This window comes from Sinocyclocheilus grahami, unplaced genomic scaffold (assembly GCF_001515645.1).
Source record: "Sinocyclocheilus grahami isolate Dianchi unplaced genomic scaffold, SAMN03320097.WGS_v1.1 scaffold54.1, whole genome shotgun sequence".
NCBI lineage: Eukaryota > Metazoa > Chordata > Actinopteri > Cypriniformes > Cyprinidae > Sinocyclocheilus > Sinocyclocheilus grahami.
The window spans coordinates 5585376-5610289 of record NW_015505233.1 but is presented as its reverse complement, the minus strand read 5'-3'; the positions used below and the strand labels follow the sequence as shown (position 1 = coordinate 5610289).

Sequence of the window (24914 nt, the reverse complement as noted above, 5' to 3'; positions counted from 1 at the left end):
TCATTTTTATTACAGCTTGACATTTTCCATCTTGACGCTTAAAAGTTCATTAAGAATCTGCATGACACATTGAAAATCTGCTATTCTTCTGAGCTTTCTATTCATCAAAGAATCCTAAAAAAAAAAAAAAATCACAGTTTCCACAAAAATATTAAGCAGCACAATTGTTTAACACTGATGAAAAAATCTTTCTTGAGCACCAAATCAGCATATTAGAAGGATCATGTAACACTGAAGACTGGAGTAATGGCTGCTGAAAATTCAGCTTCGCCAGGAATAAATTACATTTTAAATATATTAAAATAGAAAACTGTTTTTAAAATGGTAATATTTCATAGTATTCCCGTTTTACTGCATTTGTGATCAAATAAATGCAGCATTGTTAAGCATAAAAGACTCATTAACATAAAAAAAAAATCACTGACCCCCAAACTTTTGAATGGTAGTGTAAATATAACCATATCTTTTTTAAAGCGTTCAAAACACAGATGGAAATTAACTGGTAATTTAGTAATAAAATGGCAAGTAAAGGAAATCCAATAATAATTGTTTTGAGTCAGAGTGCTATTTATTTTAGCTATTCATACTACTTGTTTCACTTCTGTTTCAGTTTTTTATAACCATTTCTTACTATGTGTCAGTAAGTTGTTATTTTAGCATGTGTGTTTGACTCGGTGTTATTTTTTTAGGATTACTGATGAACTAATGTAGTTTGATTTGTATTAGTTATCTATTTTAGTTTCAGTTACAGTTGTAGTAATGTTGTCATTTTATTAGTTTTTTATTATGTCTATATAGGTTTTTTATTAAGTTTTAGTTTTATTTGAGTTATTTCAGTACTTCAACATACAAAATGGAAATGAAATAATATATATATATATATATATATATATATGTGTACATATGTATATGTGTGGCTGTACATACACATATGTAGTTGTTTTTTGGTGTTTGGCTTAGTGTTATGTTAGAATCATTATTATACTCATACCTTTTGTTCTTTTAATATTTTGAATTGTTTTTAGCTTTATTTTTTTGTTTTCATTTAAATGTTTAGTTTTGAAATGTTGTTGTATGCATTTGTCATTTTAATTTATTTTATTTTCTTAAATGTGTATATATATATATAATATTTATAGTTTTAGCTTTTAGTTTTAATTACTTTTTTTTATTTGTAAGTCGCTTTGGATAAAAGCGTCTGCTAAATGACTTAAAGTATTTAGAACCAAATGGTCTGCTGCCTCAGAACTGTCAACTCTACAGAGTAAGAGAGAGATAACTCTTGGAAAGAGAGAGATATCTGTCGCATTGAATGGTGGGGGTTGTGATGGATCTAGTTCCCACCAGCAAAGAGGGAATTAACACATGATCATTTGTGTTCTTGAGCCAGTCTGTGGCCCAGCACGGTAACCCAACCTGCCTGAGCTCAATCAAACACCGACTGTCACCAAAAAAGGCAGACCAGCTCATCGAAGTTCCCCGCCTCCACCCACACAAGCAGAACGTTCTACTTCCCTTTCCTGTTGTCATGGTGAGCTGGAAATCCTCTTCAATGATATGACTGACCGATCATGAGATAAACCACTAATACCTTCCTTTTTCAAACACAAAGGAATTGTATAAAAGAGGACTGTGTATTTACATACAGAATTTTTCCAAATCAAAGGCCAGGCAATATCTCATTTCATGAGAACTTGTAAAAAAGACACCGGTTTATTTTAAATGATTTTTATTCTACTGCTTCTGTATTCTCCCTCATGTCACATTGGTCCAAATGGCACAGTTGTGATAGTTTCAGTGCAACATAATCATAGACCTCACAGGTATTAGTCGTCAGCGTCGCTCTTTACCCAGTGGCTTCTTAGCGTATTATACAGGTTTGAGTCATTGCATTAAGACGGCTTAAAGTGCAGGGTCAGTACCACGGAGATGAGCTTTCTCTGGTCACCTGAGTCGGCTAGAATGAAGCAGGGACATTACAACACACTGCGGCTGGGATGAATCCTGAGCTAGACATGAGATGAGATAAAGCAAAAGGTGCAAAATAAACAGTACTAGTGTAACACAGATTAGTGGGTGCAACCAATTCATTAGCAGCCAAAAGCTTGTATTGTTTACAGTGCAACTGATGGTTTTATTAGGTCCATTGTTTATGTTATATAGCTACAGTTATGACATCAGTGACCACACCAGCAATCCATTCTTCTCCCGGGACTGCAACGGAAAAGACTCTAATGCTATTCCTGCTGTGTCTGGACGGAGTTTGGGAGAAGGAGGGAGTGAGGAGTGGAGCAAAGGATGGACGAAGAGAGCGATGGGTTATTCTGCCTCGTCAAACAGCAGCAAGCTCTTTTACTCCTCCTTTTCAAAAACTCATCCACTTATCTCCACATTTTCTCTAAGTCGGTCTCGAAGGCCCCGAGCGTATCTTCGCTCTAAAAAAAGACCAAAGTGCTGGTTAAAAATGGAACTGAGAGAATAGGAGAAAGGGAGTAAGTAAAAAAGTAAATTTAAAGCTGCAAGCGAGTCAATTACGAAGTAAAGCAATATTATATAAGCAGTGGGCTTTGGGTCTTCCATTAAAAGTTATTGTATTTTAAAAGGATCGTTTACCTAAAAATTTTAATTCTGTCATCATTTTTTTTTTTTGGAGTAAAACACACAAGACAATATTTTGAAGAATTTACAACTGTTTATGTCTGTACAATAGAAGTCAGTGGGGTCCAAAACAGCACTAGACCCAGGCGCGGCTCGTCTTTATGGGCAGGTGGGGTAGAATCCCACTAAAATATTCATCCACAACATATACCTCTATATAAACTGAAACAATAATAAATTGTGAATGTGTTCAGCATTCGGCAACAAATATTTTTCGGATTTTCTAGACTATTTTAAGTCGTAAAGTAAGCAGTATATATTAAAATTCCGCGCATGGCTTTAGCAGGCATGTATACATGATACTAAACGGGGCAGATGGTGCCTGAGACCTCCCGAGCTCAACAGCGCCCCACAATTTTGCAACGTAAATCTGTGGTGAAAAGGGGAACGTTACCTTACGTAAACCTTGCTCCACCAAGACCACATCAGTCCGCTTCAGCTATGTGCCTGCATCAGGTCAGTAACTAGTTGGCATGTCTGTTTTTTTCTATGTGGAGTAGTGGATCAAATTAACAAAGTATAAATCCTTTAGTTTAAATGTGCTCACATGAATGGCCTTTATGTGGTTATATTGTGTTTGTTTTATTATTATTCTGAGAATAGACATATGATCGTCTTTCCTCACTCGAATTGCTCCACAACTTGTAACATTCTAAATCAACATTTGGAGGTGATAGATGCTATATTAAGGCAATTATAATACAGCAGTTTATGCATGTTCTCCGAGCCGGTCAATCAACATTAGCGCGCCACCCACAGGATAACGCAAGGACATCTCTGCCAAAATTTTGTCCACATGTGTTCAGAGATTAGAATATAAAGTTTACAAAATGTTTTTCATATATTAGTGCTACAACCCAGAATCTGCCCCACCTAAATTTACGGTCAGGAGCCGCTACTGACTAGACCCCACTGACTTTCACTAAATGGACTAAAATATCTTTCGATTTACAAAGAAGAAATATTTATGGGTGAACCATCCCTTTAAATTTGCCAGTAAAAAGCCAGTTTAGTAAATCCTTCCAAATCTCATGATTAAAATCATGAATCATAATTTGAAACACTTCCACTGACTCGTTTGTGCAGTGTCCTCAGTGCTGGAGGTGACTGTGGTACCTTAGCGTTTTCTCTGAGCTGCTGTGTCTTCCGCTGGACTGAGAGGAGGCCTTAAATTGGGCCTCCAGCCTTGAGTAGAGCCCCCCTGCAGGCTGGAACCACACAAACACACATGGGTGCAAAATACTAGAGTACAATGTTGGAATACTGCTGTAAAAGATGGTAATAAAACAGCAACAAATCAGAACACGCATGTGAAAAACAGTCTTAATGGTGCTTTAGCAAGTTTATCTAAAAGAGTAAAGATGTTTTGTACCTCTTTTGTGTCTTTAAACTTAGTCTGCTCTTGATCACCAAAGCGCATTTTAGTGAGATTTGATATAATCTCCTCCATTCTCCTCAGATCTACAGTGAGTTTGAAAGTATAGACATCCATCAAGATCACTGCAAATCTACACATAATCTACTTGAAAGCTTCCATGTCAGAAACACAGCCAAGAATGCCTCTAAATTATTTAATACCATTGATTAATCACCATTACAAATCATTAAATAATGGTGAGGCTACAGTTTTAATCCTATTTTGAATACAAAAATCTTTATAAAACAAAAACAGCGATTTAGTCAGCAAAGAGTTGGCAGATGTGCATGCTGATGGCTGGATTTAACTTTCTCTGATGAGATTTTCTAGGGTTTTCGAGTGGTTTTAAAATCACAACTCTTTTTATTATAAGACTCGCTCTACCACTGTGCAATTGTAAGAATCTTTGTTACAGTCAGAGGATCTGAAAAAGGTACCTACCCTCCTCCCTCTGTGCGTCCTGATTGTACCTCAAGGAGCGATTGCTATCCCACTTATTCTTCTGGATGCTGACGCTAAGAGCGAAAGAAGGACAAAGAAAGAGAAAAAATGTGCCAAATGTCTCATTTAGAAGCGGAGAAATCCCTTCTCAATCACATGGCATGAGAAACCATTACAACACAGTGTTAAAAAAAAATGTAAACTAAGATCACACATACAGAAAACAGTATGTTTAATGTAAATTAAAGCTGCAAACAAGTACATTAAATAAAAAATAAATAATGCAATACTACAGTACATTAACAGTGGACTTAAATGTTCTTGTATTTTAAAGTGATATTTCATCCCCAAAATTTTAATTCTGTCATCATTTACTCACCCTCATGTCATTCCAAACTTGTATAATTTTTTAAAAATTTTTGTCAAAACTGTTTTGTCAGTACAATTAATGTAAATGGGGTCCAAAACAACATTGGACCCCAATGACTCACTATATGGACCAAAATATCTTCTTTTGATTTCCAAAGAAGAACGAACAACATGAGAGTTTTTCATTTTTGGGTGAACTAACCCTTGAAATTCGCCACTTATTCTTCTACAGAAAACGGCAAGTCTTTGGAATCACTTACATGAATGGGGTGGAGTCTCGAGATGGTGCCTTTAAAACAAAAGAACAGAATAGATGAAAAGAGAAAAGTGACATACAACAACAACAACAACTAAACCAGACCAGAGTTTTCTAAAGAAAATGTGTTTTCCCACGTAAAAGTCCTTTTGCTTGGAAAATAAAAAATAAAAAAAATAATCAAGCACCAATGAATTTGTTGCACTCACCTTTTCTCCAGATTTCTCCTTACGCTGGAAACTGGGGGAGGACACTTGTCTTTTCAAAGGTTTTCCAGATTTTCTTGCCTTCTTTGCAGCTATGCACACAAAGTCACAAACCCAGATTTAAGGTCAGTCTCGTTGAAATTGTACATGACTGCCACCTTTTGACCATAATGAAGTACTGCCTATTAAAGATTATCTGGCTTTTTTTTTCACTAATGTGTAACATTTTAGTCCACCTTGTTTTTTTGATGTGTCTTCTTCATCCCCGACCTCATCCTCTGTGACCTCTGACCCTGTAGTGTACTCCTCATCTTCAGACAGCAGAGACTGCTGCCGCTGCAAAAGGTCAAAGCAACATTTCAGATGTGTTTGTCAGTGTAGGTATATAGAAAATTTAATATTTGAGGAACTTTCTTCTTACCAGCTGAAGACTCCAGTTTTTTAACAGTGAAAACTGCAACAAAAGAAAAAAAGAATTGTGCTTATAATTTGAGCATGTACAAACAAACTTAGATTAAGAAAATTTAAACCGATGCATCCATCAAAATAAATTAAATCCTGATTCCTCCACTGATGACAATAATAAAAAAAAATATGTCTCACAATTATGACATAATTAATATCTTAGAATGTAATTTGATATTATAATAACACAAATTTATCTCACAATGGCAAATGTATTTTTTGTAGCTGTGACTTAATATCTCACAATGTGATTGTCATAATGTATTTCTTACAATTGCATATTTATCTTACAATTGCAACTTTATATCTCACAATGTGAAATTATTTTTAAATGTTATCTCACAATTATCACTTTTTAACAATATTTTTCAGATAATAATTGGTTTTCATACAATAAAGTAGGAAAGATCTTGGAAAGGAAATGTTTGTTATGATTTATGTTTTTTTATGTACATGATAGATGTCACTAGATATTTTCTTCATTGTGGTTGTTGTTGTTTTTTTGTATGGTCTTGTGTTAATTTGTGATTGTACACTACTGATTTGAATTAGGATTTTAAATGTGTTTGAGAGAAGTCTCTTATTCTTACCAAGGCTGCATTTATTTGATCAAAAATACAGCATCAAATCCAAATCAAATAAGAAAAATACTAATACACATCAGCATCAAATTAGTATACTAGAAAGTTTTCTGAAGGATCATGTGACACTGAAGGCTGGAGTAATTAAAAAAAATTAAAATCAAACACTGTTTAAATTGTAAACCGGTAATGTATGTTGTTGATGGTTGCATAAAAAAGAAAATGTTCACATATATAAATCACACACAAAAATAATAAAATAAAATAATAATAAAAGTCTCACCGCTGTGGTTTCCTTGGGTCTGTGAGCTGTAAGCACCCCTGGCTCCAGCATTACATCACATCCTGGCACACGTTCACTGCCTGCAGAAGGGTCCTCAGAGCTACAGCTAAACAAAATGGATTAGAACATAAAACATTGTCAAAAGACCCGAACACAACACTAGGCAAAGCATCAAACATGGCATGCAACAAAGAACCAATCATTTTTTTCTAAAGGAAGTTACTATAGTCTGACCTCTCTGGCACACACACAGCCTCTCTGTGTAGCAGCAGGTCATTGAGTATTCTGGTCTGGGTTGAGTTTACATTGTGATCACCGCAGTCACCACCATCTGCTGCACTCACAATGTGGTCTCTTATTTTACAGCCCTACACAGACATACACAGGCATTCGTGGTGAAAAGTCAGACAGGTTCAAAGGTCATCTGAGTTCAAGAGAACATATTCTAAAGCAACAACACAAACCTTGGGCATGGAGGAGGGATCGAATCTTAGGACTTTCTGGTTGCAGCAGGGGTAAAGACCAATGCCGTGCCATCTATGATCTGCCCCAATGCCAGGATACACAACCGTCTCTGGGTGGTACTTACACTGGCCCAAATCTGTACACAGGAATGCCTGCCAAGATGATACAACATGCACTTATTTCCCATTTTTACTTTTAAATTACTCAAGGTGGCAGCCAACCAATCAATATCTATACATACTCGATGTCCATAATTAAAGAAAAAGTTCACCCAAAAATGAAAATTTGCTGGAAGTGTACTAACCTCATGCCATTTAACATATATATACACGAGTTTGTTTCTTCATAAGAACAGATCTGGAGAAATTACATCACTTGCTCACTAATGGATCCTCTGCAGTGAATGGGTGCCATCAGAATGAGAAAGCATTTTAATAATCCACATGACTCCAGTCCATCAATTAACATATATGAAGCAAAAGGCTGTGTGTTTGTAACAAATGAATTCATCATTAAGATGTTTTTTTAAATCCCACTGTTGCTTCCAGCTATTATGGATAGTCCTCTCCATAATATTGGTTTCTCCAGTGAAAATGTTGTCTCATCTGAATCAGGAGAGAAATATGCATAGATCAAGCACCATTTACAACTGAAAACAGTCCAAAACAGTTCCAAACAAATATGTTGATGGACTTTGATATGATAGGACAATGGGGGGAAAGGACGGTGGATTTTTCACTGGTGGAAGGCTGGACTATGGACTGGAATTTCGGACAGTTTTAATTTAAAACGCATTAATGATGAATTTGTTTCCTATGAACATGCAGCTTTTCACATCACAAAACATTGATTGATGGCCTGGTGTCATGTAGATGACTTTGAATTATTTGGATGGATTATTGTGATGTTTTTATCCAGTTTGAACTCATTCTGATGGCACCCATTCACTTTAGAGGATCCAGTGGTATGCAAGTGATGTAATGCTAAATTTCTCAAGATCTGTTTCAAATTGAACTCATCTGCATCTTGGATGGTCTGAGGGTGAGTACATTTTCAGTACATTTTTATTTTTGTGTGAATTATTCCTTTAAATCTTCCTGTCCTGTACAAAAGTCTTAAATTATGACTTGTGAAGTATACATTTGTTTACCTGTTTGCAGCGTGAACAGGTAAGGAAGTTGATTGTGCCCCAGATCCTCCAGTAGACCAGTACCCAGGACTTCAACTCTTCATAAAGCCCATTCACAAACTCATGTACCTCCCAGGCCTTATGTCTACAGACACACCACAATTACCAACATGTCATCATATATGTGTACGTGTGTGTGTGTGCGCGCGCGCGCGAGTGTATAAGTCTGGAATATATAGTAGGCATTTGGAACATAAAACTTCAATGATAGAGTGTTTTAAACACTTTATGTGTATGTGATTAAAATACAGTGTCTTATATAACCTGGTGTGAGTGAATACAATGTTTCCTCGGGCATCTATGTTGATTTTGTTTGGAACACAAGGAATTTTTCTCTCAGTTTCTTTGGTTAAAATCTTAAGGCAAAGTCCACATCTGGAGAAAGAACCACAACATTAAATTACTACACTGAAATCCACTTTATTGCATTAGAAGAATAATTTATAATACTTCCACTGCATGTCTATACAATAATACATTATGCTATTATCATGCTAATACAGTATTATAGCTTGCACTGCAACGCAAAAGTCTCTCACCTGTACAGAGTAGATGCGTTACCAGGGGAATCGTGATTCTGATAACCACGATCAAATAATCTCTCGATCTTCTTCTGAAACAGTTTACTGATGAGAAAGTACAAATCATCACAAATAAAATAGTGGAATACTTATATGTATCTTATATGAACATTATTGTATTAAAATTATATTATCTGTACACTACCATTCAAAAGTTTGGGTCAGTAAGATTCTTTTTTTTAAAGAAATGGATGCTTTTATTAAGCAAGAATGAACTAAATTGATCGAAAGCAACAGTAAAGAGATGTATCTTCTTATTATTCTGAAAATGCAGCGTTGCAAGTTATTTTAAACTGTTGTAATATTTCACAATATAACAGCTTTAACCGTATTTGATCAAATAAATGCAAATAAATCCAGACTTGGTGAGCACAAGAGACTGCTATAGCCAATAAATATCCACCACCTTTACATAATTATGTTTCTGTTTCATGTGTGGGCTGTTCTCACCTTTTGAATTTGTCTTTTTTGTCCTTGAGGTCATCTGCCTCATTGTGGCTGAACAGATCAGCGATGCGTCCAGCCAGGTTGTTGTTGATGCAGTTCATATTGCACGGCGTTGCTATGATGGCACTCATATGTTTGTGACAATACTGGATACACGCCTCAACCTTCAGATCCACAAAACACAATGATAATCAAACCCCTGAAGCCCATTTAACAATTGGATGAATAACTTCTGATGAGATAAACCAACATGCTTTCTGCACACTGCTCAGACAAGTTTTTGGATAATTATAATGATCTGATTATTGATCATTTTCTCCAAGCACAAAAAGCCATCAAAATTCACCAGGTCTTTCCTCAAAATTACAATTGTGTGTCTCATTAGTGCTTGTCTGGGCAGTGTATAGACAAACACAAATGATGAAACAGCCATCATGCATCATGCACTATTACCTAACGGTCACCCAGCTCAGAGCACACTTACTACATTGCCCAAAACATCGTCACCCCTCACAACACTTACTAAAGTTTCCATCTTCAAGAACTCGGAGGAGATCAGGATTGAGATGACATTGCTGTGCTCTGCAACCAAACACCACATAACATAACCAACAACATCACAAACAGCAAAACATCAAACTCAGAGCCAACGCATAACCGTTTACAAACAAATGAAACACCATCCACCACTTACAAACACCATTCAGCCAGGTCAGAGAACACACGTTACACAACACCTCTGATGGTATCTTTGATTATAGAAATTAAAAACACAACAGTAAACACACACAGAACATCTTAAATAGTTACCAAAAGACAATTACCCAGTTTGGGTTTGTCCATGTGTTTTCCATGCGAATGTTCAGTGTTGTGACTCTTGACGTAGTTCATGAGCCAGTCGAAGATCTGGACGTCACAGTGGACAGAAATGTCTACCTCGTCCCATCGCTGTGGGTCCACAGAAAGATACTCTTCAAAGTAACGCATCTCTTTTACCAGAAGGTTCCTTGGACACACAAAGTCCAGCTTCAGGTTCTTTGCCTCATCACAAACGTGGATTACCATGTTGGGGCTATGTGAAAGGAAATAAAAGAAAAAAATAGACGGTTACTATTAGCAGAAGGCGATTCATTGATGGCCTGATTGGTGTGAATGTGCCTCACATTTTATTCCCTTCTGTTTTCTCAATCTTCTTGGCAGGATCTGCAATCTCACTCTCTGCAGAGGCTCCACGACCAGTAGAGATAACAGTGAGGCCTGAATATATAATTCAGTATATTACGGTGTAATCCAGCATTAAATGACACACTGGATATTTTTGATCCAGACCCCACCCACTGACTCACCTGACTCTGAGTGAGTGGCCTGATTGGACGGTGGTTCACCTGTATCTACGGTAATGTCCAATAAATTGGATTTGATGTAGGTGGAAAAGGGCTCCGATGGAGAGCTCACTGCGCCGGTCAGTGGGTTACACTGGTCATCAACATGAGGGAAACTGCCTGTAGTCTTTAACTCTTCAAACCTTTGCGCACACTATAAAAATATATGAGAAGAAGCTGAACAAGTTAAACATTTGCTGAGAAACTTCTGGATCTTTGTGTGAAAAGTGTGGGTGTTAAACTGTCAAATGTATGCACTGTGTTTGACAGCATTTTGTGATGTACAATATTATTGTTATAATATTAAATATTATATTTTTTTTATATATTTTGGATTATTATATTAAATATTTGTAGAATAATAGCACAAATTAAATTTTTTTCTTACTAAGGTTAAATTCACAGGTATTCAACATAAACAATTATAAATTTTTTCACACTTGTGCATTATTATTATTATTTTTTTACTAAATTACAACTTGACTGGACATTAATCCCAATCCATGTCCCCATATTTCATTTCAAGCATGCTCACTGATTTACTGATGCTTTTGTTTATTTGGTAACCAAGTACACTAACTTTAGATAAAACAATGTTGGCTGTGATAGAAATGACCCCACAACTATATAAATGTCTATATCTATCACTATAGGCTAATATCTGTAAATATCTATATAAAACATTTTCACACAACAATGGAAATAGCTTGTTTTTCTTTCTCATCCTTTGTTTATTTCATCATAGTCTGTGGTAAAATATGAATAATTACTTTTTTTAAACCAAGAATACAGTTTTTATAGTTTATAACAAAGCAAATATAGTTGGTTTATGTATTAAAGGTCCTCATTTCTCTTACCTCTTTAGGTGTGAACCCTGGGACCAACTTGGCAACATTCTCCCAGTTGACTGTCTGAGATGAAGCCCATAGTGAGCTCAGGACCATGTCCAGCACCAGCAGGTTGTTATCATATGGAAAGTTATTATTAACAGAGCACAGACGATTCATTTCTGCGAAAAGGAAGAAAACTATCAACTACTGTCAAAAAAAAAAGTTTATATTTTAAGAATAACCTTGACAATTAGCATCGACTAGCTCTCTACCGTCCCTTTGTATTGAATTTCAGAGAAACAAGGGACAAACTGAGAGAATGACAGCTGTCGCATTTGATCTGGTAAAGTGATGTTATGAGCTCAGACAATAGACAATATACCGTTTGCAGCAAATAATGTTCATTGTGTGCAGCTATAAAAATGCTTAGCTAGCATAATACATAACAGATCGTGGCACTCCCCACGTTTTGTGTCGAATCACCCTGTGAAATGCTAAGCTAATATACACACACACACACAATCAGTTTACCCTGTTCCAGATTTATGCGCTGTTTCCTCAGGTAACAATGCTCTTCTTTCATTCCAGCTGAGCGGTGCTGATAAAGGCCTGGATTTGAGTATCATCAACAGAGATGCTGTGGCTTACTTTGATTTCATCCGGGGAAACAAGTAACGTTCACATCCACACAGCATAAACAAATAATTATAAAAACAAATACTAAGCGTCAAATTCGCAGGTTTGGTGGGCATGACTACCCACATCCGTCTCTCTCCTCTTGTTAAAATGCCAGAGATCTCACGCACGGAGCTCGGAGCGCGTCAGCAAATAATGTTCATTGTGTGCAGCTATAAAAATGCTTAGCTAGCATAATACATAACAGATCGTGGCACTCCCCACGTTTTGTGTCGAATCACCCTGTGAAATGCTAAGCTAATATACACACACACACACAATCAGTTTACCCTGTTCCAGATTTATGCGCTGTTTCCTCAGGTAACAATGCTCTTCTTTCATTCCAGCTGAGCGGTGCTGATAAAGGCCTGGATTTGAGTATCATCAACAGAGATGCTGTGGCTTACTTTGATTTCATCCGGGGAAACAAGTAACGTTCACATCCACACAGCATATACAAATAATAATAAAAACAAATACTAAGCGTCAAATTCGCAGGTTTGGTGGGCATGACTACCCACATCCGTCTCTCTCCTCTTGTTAAAATGCCAGAGATCTCACGCACGGAGCTCGGGTGCCATCATGATGATGCTCGCGCTGCAGTGTCCCTCCTCTCTCAGCTGTCTGCTGCGATGTGACGGGATGCCAAAGCTTGCCGACCCGAGCCTGAAAGAGGACACTGACAAAAACGATTAAAGGCTACGCGTGGCACAGGATTATCTCCACATCTCCTGCTCAGCCGCTGTGCTCTGCTCTCTATTTCCGGTGCCGCAGTGCAGCAAGTGCGCGCCGGCTTGGCCGTTGCCAGGCGACATCCCAAACATTCCATTTGATTGATGGGATTGTTTTTAATATGGGGCCCAGACAAACCCAAATGCATAATCTCTATAATCAAGTCAATGAAACTGCTTAAAGACAAATAGCACTGTAGATATGCTGACAGACTAAACGCTAATTTTTAGACAGAGATGCAGCCATGGATTAAACTTGTAACAGTTTTGAGGTTAGTAGGATTTTATGAAAAGAAACTAATGCTTTTATTCAGCAAAAAACACAATTGTTAAAAAAGTGACAGTAAAGAAATTTTTTATGTTAAAATTTATATTTTAAATAAACGCTGTTCTTTTGAACTTGCTATTTATCAGTGAACCATGAAAAAAATTAACATGGTTTCCACAAAAAAATGATAAATACAGGATCATGTTACATTTAAGACTGGAGTAATGGCTGCTGAAACTTCAGCGGTGCCATCACTGGAATATATTACATTTTAAAATATATTAAAATAGAAATCTGTATCTTTAAATTGTGGTAATAATTCAATGTTTCTGTTTTTACTATACTTTTAAAACAGCAAACACAAAACAAAAGCACACACATCACTGGCAAATTGCTCAAAGTGGGTGCTCGGACAAAAATAACCTAAAAAAGAAAAAAAAAGAGATAACGTCAGCACACCGCAGCTCTAAAAATATAGAAAAAGACTAAAAAAGGGGACGTTTTCAGTTCTCTTCATCAGATATGACTGCTGACTTTATCTTTTTTGTTCTACATTTTAAATAAATAAACGCAGCCTTAGTGAGCATGAGACATTTTTCAAAAATATTTTTAAAAATCTTACTGACTCCAAACTTTTGACAGCAGAGTAACTGTTAGTAGAGCTGCAGTGTAACACATTTTTATTTACAAATGCACCTCAATTTCTTACCCAGCTAAATGTCAATCAGTCATTTTCTGTAATCTTGAAAATGCAGGAACATTATAAATGACAGGAGATACATTTTTAAGCATTTACTGGCAAAATAATTGCTCGTATTTACATAATTGCACATTGTGTTAGTGGTGTGAAAAAATAAACAAGCCTGAAAACACAGAAAGATGCACAAACTAATCCTTGATACGACACAACTTAAAATATTAAATATTCACATTGCAGAAAGATGAACAGTAATCTAAAACTCTTACATTAGGAGACATTTGTGATAAACACTACATTATTAATTTAGATTGATATGAGAACTCACAATTTAAACTAATCAGATGCATTAAAGGGTTAGTTCACCCAAAAATGAAAATTAGCTTGTGTTGTACTTACCCTCGAAGCATCCTAAGTGTATATGACTTTCTTCTTTCAGACGAATCCAGTCGGAGTTATATGACAAATTGTCCTGGCTATTTCAAGCTCTATCATTGCAGTCAGCAGGGGTTGCAGTTGAACAGTCCACAAGTCGTCAAATAAAGCATGCGCATTCATAATAAAACGTGCTTCACACGGCTCCGGGGGGTGAATAAAGGCCTTCTGTAGTGAATCCATGCGTTTTTTGTTAGAAAAATATCCATATTTCAAACGTAATAAACACTTTAATATCACTTCCGCCAACTGCCATACGCAGAAGCCGTGCCAAGCGGATGACATAGGACGTCGGCGTTGCGTGATTAATGACAAACGCGGAGAGACAACAAAACAAAATGCTGATCATGAATTAAAAGTACAAACCGAAGATTTGCAAAGAAAAATGTTCTGGAGGATTTCGATATAAGCCAAGAGGAGAGTGGTTTTCCTTTGCTAAAGTAAGGAAACTTTGCTTCCTTTGCTCCTATAAACAGACTTGCAAAACTAGCATATCTCAGAGGCGCGCGCGCTGCTGATACGTCATACGCCTTCCGCTGGAACGCCATCCACGTATGAAAGATAACGGAAGTGAGAGAAAAGTGTTTATTACGTTTGAAATATGGATATTTTTCTTACAAAAACACATGGATTCACTACAGAAGGCCTTTATTCAACACCCCGGAGCCGTGTGAGGCACGTTTTATTATGAATGCGTGTGCTTTATTTGACGACTTGTGGCCTGTTCAACTGCAACACCCGCTGACTGCAATGATAGAGCTTGGAATAGCCAGGACAATTTTTAATATAACTCCGACTGAATTCATCTGAAAGAATGGATGCACCTAGGATGCTTCGAGGGTGAGTAAAACACAAGCCAATTTTCATTTTTGGGTGAGCTAACCCTTTAACTGTGTATGCTTGAATGACAACATATTTGTAACATTTTATGCTTGATGCGAGTGTATCAAATCAAATTGAATAAATTTTTCCTAATAATTATTATTTTTTAAAAAGAATGGCTCTTATTAACACAATCGTACAAACTATCATGTTGAAATACCCAATATTTTTGTTGAAGAAAGAAAATGTGAACAAATACTGGTAATGTCTTTAAACCTAACAATCTACTGAAATTTGTGGAATTATGCAGTTCATACATTATAAAGGAAAATGACCTCCCCTCCACAACACCTCCGTTTTTCATTTGTTCCTCACCTTTTTTTAGATGTTGCACTAAGTTATAAAAAGGGTGATACATTCTAATGAAGGATACACTTTTTTGTCCCACCAAGACACACACCTTCCCGCACATACAAATTACTCATAAGTCCATCTTTTCTGAGGTTATCACTACAGTATCACTGTTGTCGTTTGTGCTAGGCTGCACCTCCAGGGAAGCATGAAGGCCTTGTGTTTCACCATAAACAGACTTCAGCAGCTCATCTGGAACTGATGTGGCAGGGACCGCCAGCCTGGAGTTGGGAACAGAAGCTGTAGCCAGAGCAGTTTGAGGTGCAGGAAGGTTCTGTGCCATCCTCTCTAATTCTGCATGCTTTCTGCCTCTCCTCCGGCCCAACACTTTGACGTAGTTGGCAGGTACGAGGCCATTGGTCTGCCCATCCACGCTGGCTAAGAGCCAGCCACGCACCCTGGGCTGTTGTTCTGAAAATAAGAGTGAAATATGCTGAGTACAAGCTGTAAGTCTGTGTTTATAATACCTAGGACAAAAGGTACATGGTATCAATATGCTTGACATCAGTCAAATTTAAAATATTACATTGTTTAATATGAGAAGCTGCCACACTAGCTAGTGTTTTTTTGCACAAAGTGTTTAAGTACACTTATGTTTTTTTCTTGTTCTTTTACCTTTAGGGGCAAGATTAAGCATTTCTCCAGCCTGTAGAGAGATCTCTTCTTCAGATGCAGCTGTGAAGTCATACTCGGCTCGTGCTACCACATGGTCATCTTCCCCACTTGCCCAGTTAGTGGCTATAAAATAAAACACAGACATGCTTCAGAACTTCCATCTAGCACAAACATTCAGACGCAGCTACATATTTAGACACATACCAAAAAAAACTACATACAAACACATTTAGGTCACACAATATTTTCTATAGGCTGCTGCTAAAGATGTGCACTTCTGAATTATCAAATAAAAAAAATTTGGTTTTGTAATTGATTATAATACTTATTTGATAAAAAAAAATACAGTAATATCGCAAAATATTATTACCATTTTATTAATATTACAATACCTGCTTCCTATTTTAATATTTAAAAATTATTCCTGTGATGGTCGAGTTCTTTTAAAACCTGAGCTAGAAATAAACCTGAATGAATTAATAATGATTAATTCCCTTACAAATAAGTAAATTATTACATGGTAATGCTAAATTTTAAGCAGACATTACTCCAGTCTTCAGCGTCACATGGTCCTTCAGAAATTATTTTAATATTATGCTGATTTGCTGCTCAAGAAACATTTCATCATATTATCAATCTTGTAAACAGCTGCTTGATATAATTGTGGAAACTGTTATACATTTTTTAAGGATTTTCTGATGAATGGAAAGCTATTTTTATTTTAACTAATTAATTTATTTATCCTAATTATTTAAAACAGAAATATTTTGTAACAATATAAATGTCTTAACTGTCATAATAAATGCATCCTTGCTGAATAAAAGTTTTAATTTATTTTAAAAAAAATCTTACTGACCCCAATCTTTTGAATGGTAGTGTAAATCATTCTCAAAACTGTTCCTATAGTCCCACGTTAAAACCAAAATATAAATAGCAATCATATATATTCAGCATAATAGTGGTCTCTAAAACTTTCACCACTCTCACAAACAAATAAACAATAAATGGTGAACAATAAAGCAAAGTTATCCTTGGTTTTCTTTAATTAGTCTCATGTCAGACCAAAAATGGTGAAAAGAGTGTGTGCAGTTTAGATGAGTACAGACAGAACAGGAAGGGAGAAAAATGTCTCACCATTTTCCTCAGGACCCTCAGCAGACCGCAAAAGCTTCCAGATCAAATACGGCCCTCCAAGAACTACAGCAAGAAACAAGAAAATGGGCCATGATTTGACAGAATTCGCTCTGGGATCGTCTATCCCTGCTCCTCTGGTTCCTGAAGCAGACAACATGGAGGAAGCGGTGCTGTCCGCCCACAAGTCATCCACCTCTGAATCCTGACGCAACCCCAGCAGCCTCTGCAGCCTGCGATATAGGTATCTAAGGGTCCTAACCAAGGCGAAAGCAGACAGCACTTTTGTGAAATGTATGCGCAAGCGGGAGAAGTGATTGGCCACATCCAGAACAGCACGGAAGCTGTTATAGACGGCAGAGAAAGTAGCATCCATCATCATGCTGACCGACGAGAAGGCGTGGACAATGCTTTCAATGGACTGAAATGCTCCACGGCTGCCTTCCTCTGCCTGCTGGACAAAGCGGCTGGGTGGGATGTCGTCCATTTGGTTATAGCGGTTATAACCCATGCCCCCTCCAACTCCATAACCACTGTAGCTGTAGGGGCTGTAGCCCCCATAGATAGAGCTCCCATAAGGGCTGTATGAGGAGGGAAATGAGCTGTATGTAGGGCGGTATGCCTGTTGAACGGGTCTTGGAGGGATGGGTGGTGTCATACGTGTTAGAACAGGAGGACCAGACACTGATGGCCCACTTTGTGATACTGATCCAAAGTCAGTTGAGCTAGATATATATATAAAAAAGCAGAGTAAAATGAAACACAGTATATATATATATATATAAGATCAATAATAATAATAACACCGTTGAAAGTTCAAATAAATGTATATTTAACAGTAAAAGACAAAATACAACATGGGAATGCTGGAGTGAACTTTGACACTCGCATACAAACACTTGACGTGCTCGAGCACGAGCCAAGCATTAGGTTTGCGTAACTCGTAGCAAGTAAAAGTGTCAAAACAACAAGATAGTATTTTTCTCAGTTTCGCGTTAACACCAAACTTATGATCATACTTATTAATTGTATAACCACAGACCGATTAGTCAAGTAAATATATTTCGCATATATACTCGATAGCTAACAGGCTTGCTAGCGTTCCTACACTTCGTCTTTTGGACATTCTGGCCAAAATAAGGCGAATTTTTACGAACCGATAGTTTAGTGGTGCAGTCATGGTTCCAGGGATTCGCCTTTCCCATGGTTTTGGTGGAGGCTGAGCCATTATTTTATATTTCAGACCAAAGTCGAGCTCCACTGAGCAACTAACCCTCAGAACATAAACCTCAGACAAAGCAATCGCTCCTTCACATCGTTCTGACTGTTTTGCGACGCGAGACTAAAGCAATCTATCACTGATCGATTGCAACGTGCTTCTTTCTGTTTTTGCCATGTTGTTGTAATCTTTAACCAATAATAATTAACTACACTAGTGTGTACGAGGTGAATAAATTCCATATGTATTTCAGGTGATCTGCCACTAAAATGATTGAAACTGGACTCCTACTCGTCTGACGCTGCACATAAAGCAAATCACTGACTAATCCTTTTTTCACATGAAAATCGTGACAGTGAGGCGTGACTTTTGAGCTGTTGTAGATTTGACATTGCTCTCTAGCACACGACGTTCTGCGTGAATAAACCTCGTTTTACGACGAGTTCTGTCACAGTAAAAGACCCTTGTCAGAAGTGGGATTTGAACCCACGTCCCTATTCGGAGACCTTAAGTCGAAACTTTGAATCTGGCGCCTTATCGCTCGGTCATTCTGACAGCATGATAAAAACCAGTAGAATTGGGAATCCTAGTTTTTGTCAAGTGATTGAGATTTGTCACATTTATAATTTGAGAACACATTCTATATTGCTTAAGTCATATTTTAAAAATAAGCATATAACAGTGTTTTTATTTCAAATCTCTTAGTAGAAGTGGGATTTGAACGTTTTTGTCACGTCTGTAAATTGAGAATACATAGTGTTGTTTAAAGCAACTGAATGTAGAGTTGTGACTTTGGAGCTCCCTATAGTCAGAGCCGGTAAAAACGAAGGAATATTTGAACCCACGACTCCATTCAGAGACCAGAAACCTCTGAAAATGACGATTGGACGAATCCCTAAAGCCTTATACAGACTGTACGATTTCAGCAATCTTAGAAGATTATGATAAATCACACTGTGTGACACGGATCTAATAATTATGTTTGTTTAAAAAAATTCGAATTCATTAATGTCTATTGCTTTACCCTCCAGACCCAAACTTTCATCATCAAACTCCATCCTAAAAATATATTATATTTTATGATTTGAACTTTGATCATCTAAAAAAAAGTGACAAATACAACCCCTTTCAGTATTTATTGCGTGCTAATTATTTATATAAATTTATATATAGTCACATGTTAACTTAAACCATACAACTTAAAGGAACACTCCACTATTTTTGAAAATAGGCTCATTTTCCAACTCCCCTGGAGTTAAACAGCTGAGTTTGACCGTTTTTGAATCCATTCTGCCGATCTCTGGGTCTGGCGGTAGCACTTTTAGCTGTAGCTTAGCATAGATCATTGAATCTGATTAGACCGTTAGCATCTCGCTAAAAAATGACCAAAGAGTTTCTATATTTTTCCTATTTAAAACTGGACTCTTCTGTAGTTACATCGTGTACTAAGACCGACGGAAAATGAAAAGTTGAACATTTTCTGGGCCGATAAGGCTAGGAACTATACTCTCATTCAGGCGTAATAATCAAGGAACTTTGCTGCTGTACCATGGGTGCAGCAGGCGAAATAATATTACGCAGCGCCTATTTTCAAAAATAGTGGAGTGTTCCTTTAAACCACAGTACATCACATGATAGTAAATACAGGATAATTATATAATGCTTGTTGCATTAAAGGCCCTACCGTATGTTCGTTTTGTTCAGCACTATCTTTGACAGTCCACAAGATGGAGCTGGAGTAATGTTCACCACAGTTTGAATTTAGTTTACCACTATTGTAATCTATTATAAATGTGGTCTCTGGACTGAAATAGATCAGATCTCCTGCAGCAGTGAAACAGATCAAACAGGATTTGTGAGAGGGTATTTGCTGCCAGCCAACATGGGGATTAATTGTATCAATCAAGTTAATGGCTGCACACAGTGGTTAAAGTGCCCCTATTATGGATTTTTGAAAATTACCTTTCATGCAGTGTATAAATAAGCAACACAATGCGAAATGTTCCATAATAATATGCAACTTTTTAACTTTGCATAATAATAATAATAATAATAGGCCTAATAAAGGTTTCAGAGAGGAAATAATAACATCTAAAAATTGTAGTAGAAAATGGTGCTACTTCAATGATCAATACAGCCAGGGCCGCTGCTGGCCAAATGGGTGCCCTAAGCAGAACTGTATTGTTGTGCCACCTCCCCAAAATATTATGGATGTAAAAAAAAAAGACCTACTATAGGGGTCAAAATAGAACTTTAATAAAATATAAAAGTAAATAAATAAATAAATTGTAATTATATTGTATTATTTACAAATTACGATTGTAGCTCTAGACAGTTACCTATGGCTATTATGTTATTAATACAGTTGTCTGATTGATTTTATAGTCTCAAGCATTCAGAAATCACACAAAAGAAAACTAAGCAGTTTTACGATAAAACCATGGTTAATTTTTTGTAAGGGTTGTGATGTCCACATGTTTTTGTTGAAGACATTATTGAGGCTGTCGCATTTCTTTTGCAAAAAGGTGGCCAAAAATGAAAGATTAAGTGGATATTTGAATTAAATGTTTGGTCAATATTAAAGGACTTGATCCTCCTGTAAGTGTAACAGCAGCAGTTACCTGGCCTTTGGTTCCCTTTGCAAGCATTTGAAATAATATGTAATGTGCATAAATTGTTTACTTTGTATTACATTATGTATTTTAACAGTGTTATTCAATTAAACCACTTAATTATTAATTAACCAATCATTATTGCCTCGTTTTATATAATGTATTTTAAGTCATTTTAAAGGCTGTTGTTGGCTTAGGTCTGAATTTATAACCACAAAAAATATTATCTTAATACTTCTTTGTGAACTATTATTTGAAGTAACAAAACCATGGTTAATTCGGTTACCATCCATGGCTACAAGAACCATGATTTTTGGCTAATTTTTGTAAGGGAACATGGAAAGTCAGAGAGAATATTAGATGCGTTGTTGGTGGTTAAATTATCACCGACATTAAAACACATTATTAACGTCAACAGCCAAAAAAGTTTCACAGGATTATGAATGTAGGCTACCTGAAAGTGATGCACGGCCTTCATTTTTTTTCTTTTCTCTGCGCCGGATCGCTGATGTATTTTCTCTGCATAGTTATGATCATTTGATCATTTGCATTCAGCCGCAAACATGAGGTGCGAGCGTTTTTTTTTTTTTTTAACGAGGTGCGTGAGAGCGGTCGTGGGTGCGGATGCGGGAATGGTGCGTCACGTGTGCTACTGCGTTCACCGTAAAATGCATTTTGTATATATATATATATATGTATAGACACATTCACAAATGCATACATGCTGAGTTGACATGAGAGCAGATATTCTGACAATACAACCCATCCCAGAAGCCTTGCACTTGTTACAAGCAGAGGAAAAGGGACACTGTATGCAAGCCTCATGTATTAACAGGTCCTGTTTTTTTGTTGTTTTTTTTGCAATTGTGCTCACATTGGTGCCTTTTTAAAAATGGTGTCAACACCACAGGCAAGCACTGTGGTTCTCTCGTGAACATGTGCAGGATCTATAATCTATGCTGAAGCATAGGCGTAATTTGCGGGTGGGACGGGTGGGACATGTCCCCACCACTTTTTGCCAGGGTCGATATTGTCCACTTTTTGAAAGTAATTGAAAAATATATTGCGGAAGGTAGGCTATGTATTAAATGGAAAACAAGATCAACAAATCATTCTTAATAATCTAATTAGGGTGATAAAAAAAAATAATAATAAATTTGACTCCTTATGCATGCATAACTCGTGCAGTGCAATAACGATGTGATTTGCAGCTGTCGCACTTTTCGTAATGTCATTATAGCATTTTATTTTAAAAATGGAGAGCTTCCTTGTGCTAAGTATAGGCCTGCCCTAAAGATTTTTCTAGTCAACTAGTCGCACGTTATATTAAATTGATTAATATAATAATATATTAAATATATAATTTATAAGCGCCATACTTCAATATAGGCTAGGCAGACGTATTAGGCTAGAGCCTATTCCGAGCTCAAGCTCGCGCATAAAGCAATTGCCTCAAAGCACCGGCAAAGTGATTCTGAAGGCTGTTTTATTGTTATTGTGCATTTTAATTAAAAAGAATGAATCCATCTTTTTTTTTTGTCTTAAAATGTGAAAGGTGTATAGATGTAAGCAAAACAGACAATTATATTTTATTGTAAAACCTGACAAGATCGTGAAATCGAACGTGAAAGCAACTGAAGCCCGGCTTATAACATGGCAAAAGAGGAACTCCCATTCACAAAATTCAAATCACAAATAATACGACTGATGAAAAAGAACGGGTTGAATGTTAACTTTAGTTTCCATAGAACTATAAACTACGATAAAAGTTCATCAGCATGTATTGATTAACAGCATGTTGTAGGGCAAAAACAAACAAACAAACGTGCTCGTGCAGCCAACTGAGAAAGTTAATCGCAAAAGAGCGACCAGTGGGAGGAATGAGTCTGGAGCCCTGAATTGCCCAGCTCCCTCTGTCAATGATCTAGCACCCCCTCAGCACCTGCCTTCAAAATTCTCTGGCACCGCCCCTGGTACATCGATGTATTTTTGAAAAGCAAAAATTAAGTTTGTTCAACTCTAAACCCAGTCCCCAAGTAAATTAGGTTATTAAATAAAAAAACTAGCAAAAGGAGTTGTGCGGTGTCCCCACCACTTTTCAAAGCAAAGTTACGCCACTGCATCTATGATCTATCTATCGACAAATCACACAACTTTAATGGTTTGCTTTATGTAACAAAAACATTTTATTGTGATACCATGTAAGTAAGTGATAGAAATGACAATTTGTCATCATGTTTGTTTATGCTACTTCCGTGTTATCATAATGACAAATGCCCGACTCAGAGGTACGACTTTCCCAGGTGCACATGAAGGGATCAAAAGTAGGGTTGAATGATAAATCTATATACAATTCATTACTGTGTGCCTGTATTTTGGTATTTACTCCCAACATTTTGCTTCTGTGAAGAGCCAGCTTCTTTGGCAATGAATGTTTGTGGCTTACCCTCCTTGTGAAGGGTGTCAATGATTGTCTTCTGGACAACTGTCAGATCAGCAGTCTGCCCCATGATTGTGTAAGCCTAGTGAACCAAACTGAGAGACCATTTTGAAGGCTCAGGAAACCTTTGCAGGTGTTTTGAGTTGATTAGCTGATTGGCATGTCACCATATTCTAATTTGTGGAGATAGTGAATTGGTGGGTTTTTGTTAAATGTGAGCCAAAATCATCACAATTAAAAGAACCAAAGACTTAAACTACTTCAGTCTGTGTGCATTGAATTTATTTAATACACGAGTTTCACAATTTGAGTTGAATTACTGAAATAAATGAACTTTTCCACGACATTCAAATTTATTGAGATGTACCTGTAGTTCCCTCTTTATGATATTTGTCAGTTCATAACATCATTTTGCATATAGGGTATTTTATGGAAAAATAAATGAAAAAAATGGTTTCATTGTTATAATAACAAAATACACATGAATAATCAATATTCAGCATACAACGTTCCAGTGCGCTTCTTGTGACAATTTTTATGCATTATTTGTCGCGATCACAGCCGTCATGACGCAGTACTTCCAGCGCGTTGACGCGAGGTTACGTTCCACCAATCAGCGGCAGTTTCCGAAGCCCAGGAAAGGAGCAGATGATATGGCAGCTTTGTGAGCGGCCAGGTGGAACTCGCTTTTGTTTAATCGCGTTGACAGCGGAACATGAGTACACTTTAACCCGCACGCAGCAGCGGGGGATCCGAAAATGATATACCTGATATTAATTTCTGCCTTCTCTGGGGCCATCGTCACGCTCCTTCTGCAGCTCTTACTGTTGTACCGGAGGAGCCCCGAGCCTATCGCTAGGACAGTTCAGTATGTCAAAGCAGTTCCTGATCCTGCACTGAAGGATTACTTTAGCAACCAACAAGCCGAATCAACGCAGCAACAATCAGATATCACAGCGTCTATCTCCAAACAACCAGAGGCCGCTTCTCACAAGCAGCAAGAGACCACCGTCCCAGGCAGCAGCCCCAAACAGCAGCCGTCCTCGCCACCGCCTTCATTGAGCGACCCTCGGCACACCTCCAAAGCAGAGACATGCGATTTCCTCAATGCCATATTTCTGTTCTTATTCCGCGAGCTCCGAGACACCCCTGTCGTCAGGCACTGGATCACCAAAAAGATAAAGGTAGAGTTTGAGGAGTTTCTCCAGACCAAGACCGCCGGGCGTCTGCTGGAGGGGCTCAGTCTGCGGGATTTCTCTCTGGGCAACTCGGTGCCCGTCTTCAAAAC

The 24914-nt window shown here is 37.2% G+C and overlaps 2 protein-coding genes across 5 annotated transcripts; both read right to left on the bottom strand.

Annotated features, from left to right (window-relative positions):
• Positions 1-1712: 1712 nt before the first annotated feature.
• On the bottom strand, positions 1713-13046 carry sanbr (SANT and BTB domain regulator of CSR). 4 transcript variants are annotated; one of them, XM_016269821.1, is made up of 22 exons: positions 12767-13044; positions 12536-12651; positions 11598-11749; positions 10705-10894; positions 10522-10615; positions 10183-10430; positions 9882-9940; positions 9362-9522; positions 8870-8956; positions 8595-8705; positions 8292-8415; positions 7141-7293; positions 6911-7044; positions 6677-6782; positions 5769-5801; positions 5584-5683; positions 5351-5439; positions 5146-5174; positions 4517-4590; positions 4031-4119; positions 3775-3866; positions 1713-2435 (listed from the first exon to the last, which is right to left on the bottom strand). In XM_016269821.1, exons 2-22 carry the CDS (start codon positions 12585-12587, stop codon positions 2399-2401), a joined length of 2214 nt encoding a protein of 737 aa, XP_016125307.1. In that variant the 5' UTR covers positions 12588-12651; positions 12767-13044; the 3' UTR covers positions 1713-2398. The 4 variants fall into 4 exon arrangements, with proteins under 4 accessions (XP_016125307.1, XP_016125308.1, XP_016125306.1 ...); XM_016269822.1 differs by having other exon boundaries at positions 12536-12613; XM_016269820.1 differs by lacking the exons at positions 12536-12651; positions 12767-13044 and adding exons at positions 12102-12179; positions 12333-12350.
• Positions 13047-15203: 2157 nt separating this feature from the next.
• On the bottom strand, positions 15204-18684 carry pex13 (peroxisomal biogenesis factor 13). Its single transcript, XM_016269993.1, has 4 exons — positions 18513-18684; positions 17359-18080; positions 16225-16347; positions 15204-16020 (listed from the first exon to the last, which is right to left on the bottom strand). Exons 1-4 carry the CDS (start codon positions 18581-18583, stop codon positions 15680-15682), a joined length of 1257 nt encoding a protein of 418 aa, XP_016125479.1. The 5' UTR covers positions 18584-18684; the 3' UTR covers positions 15204-15679.
• Between the last annotated feature and the right edge of the window lie 6230 nt (positions 18685-24914).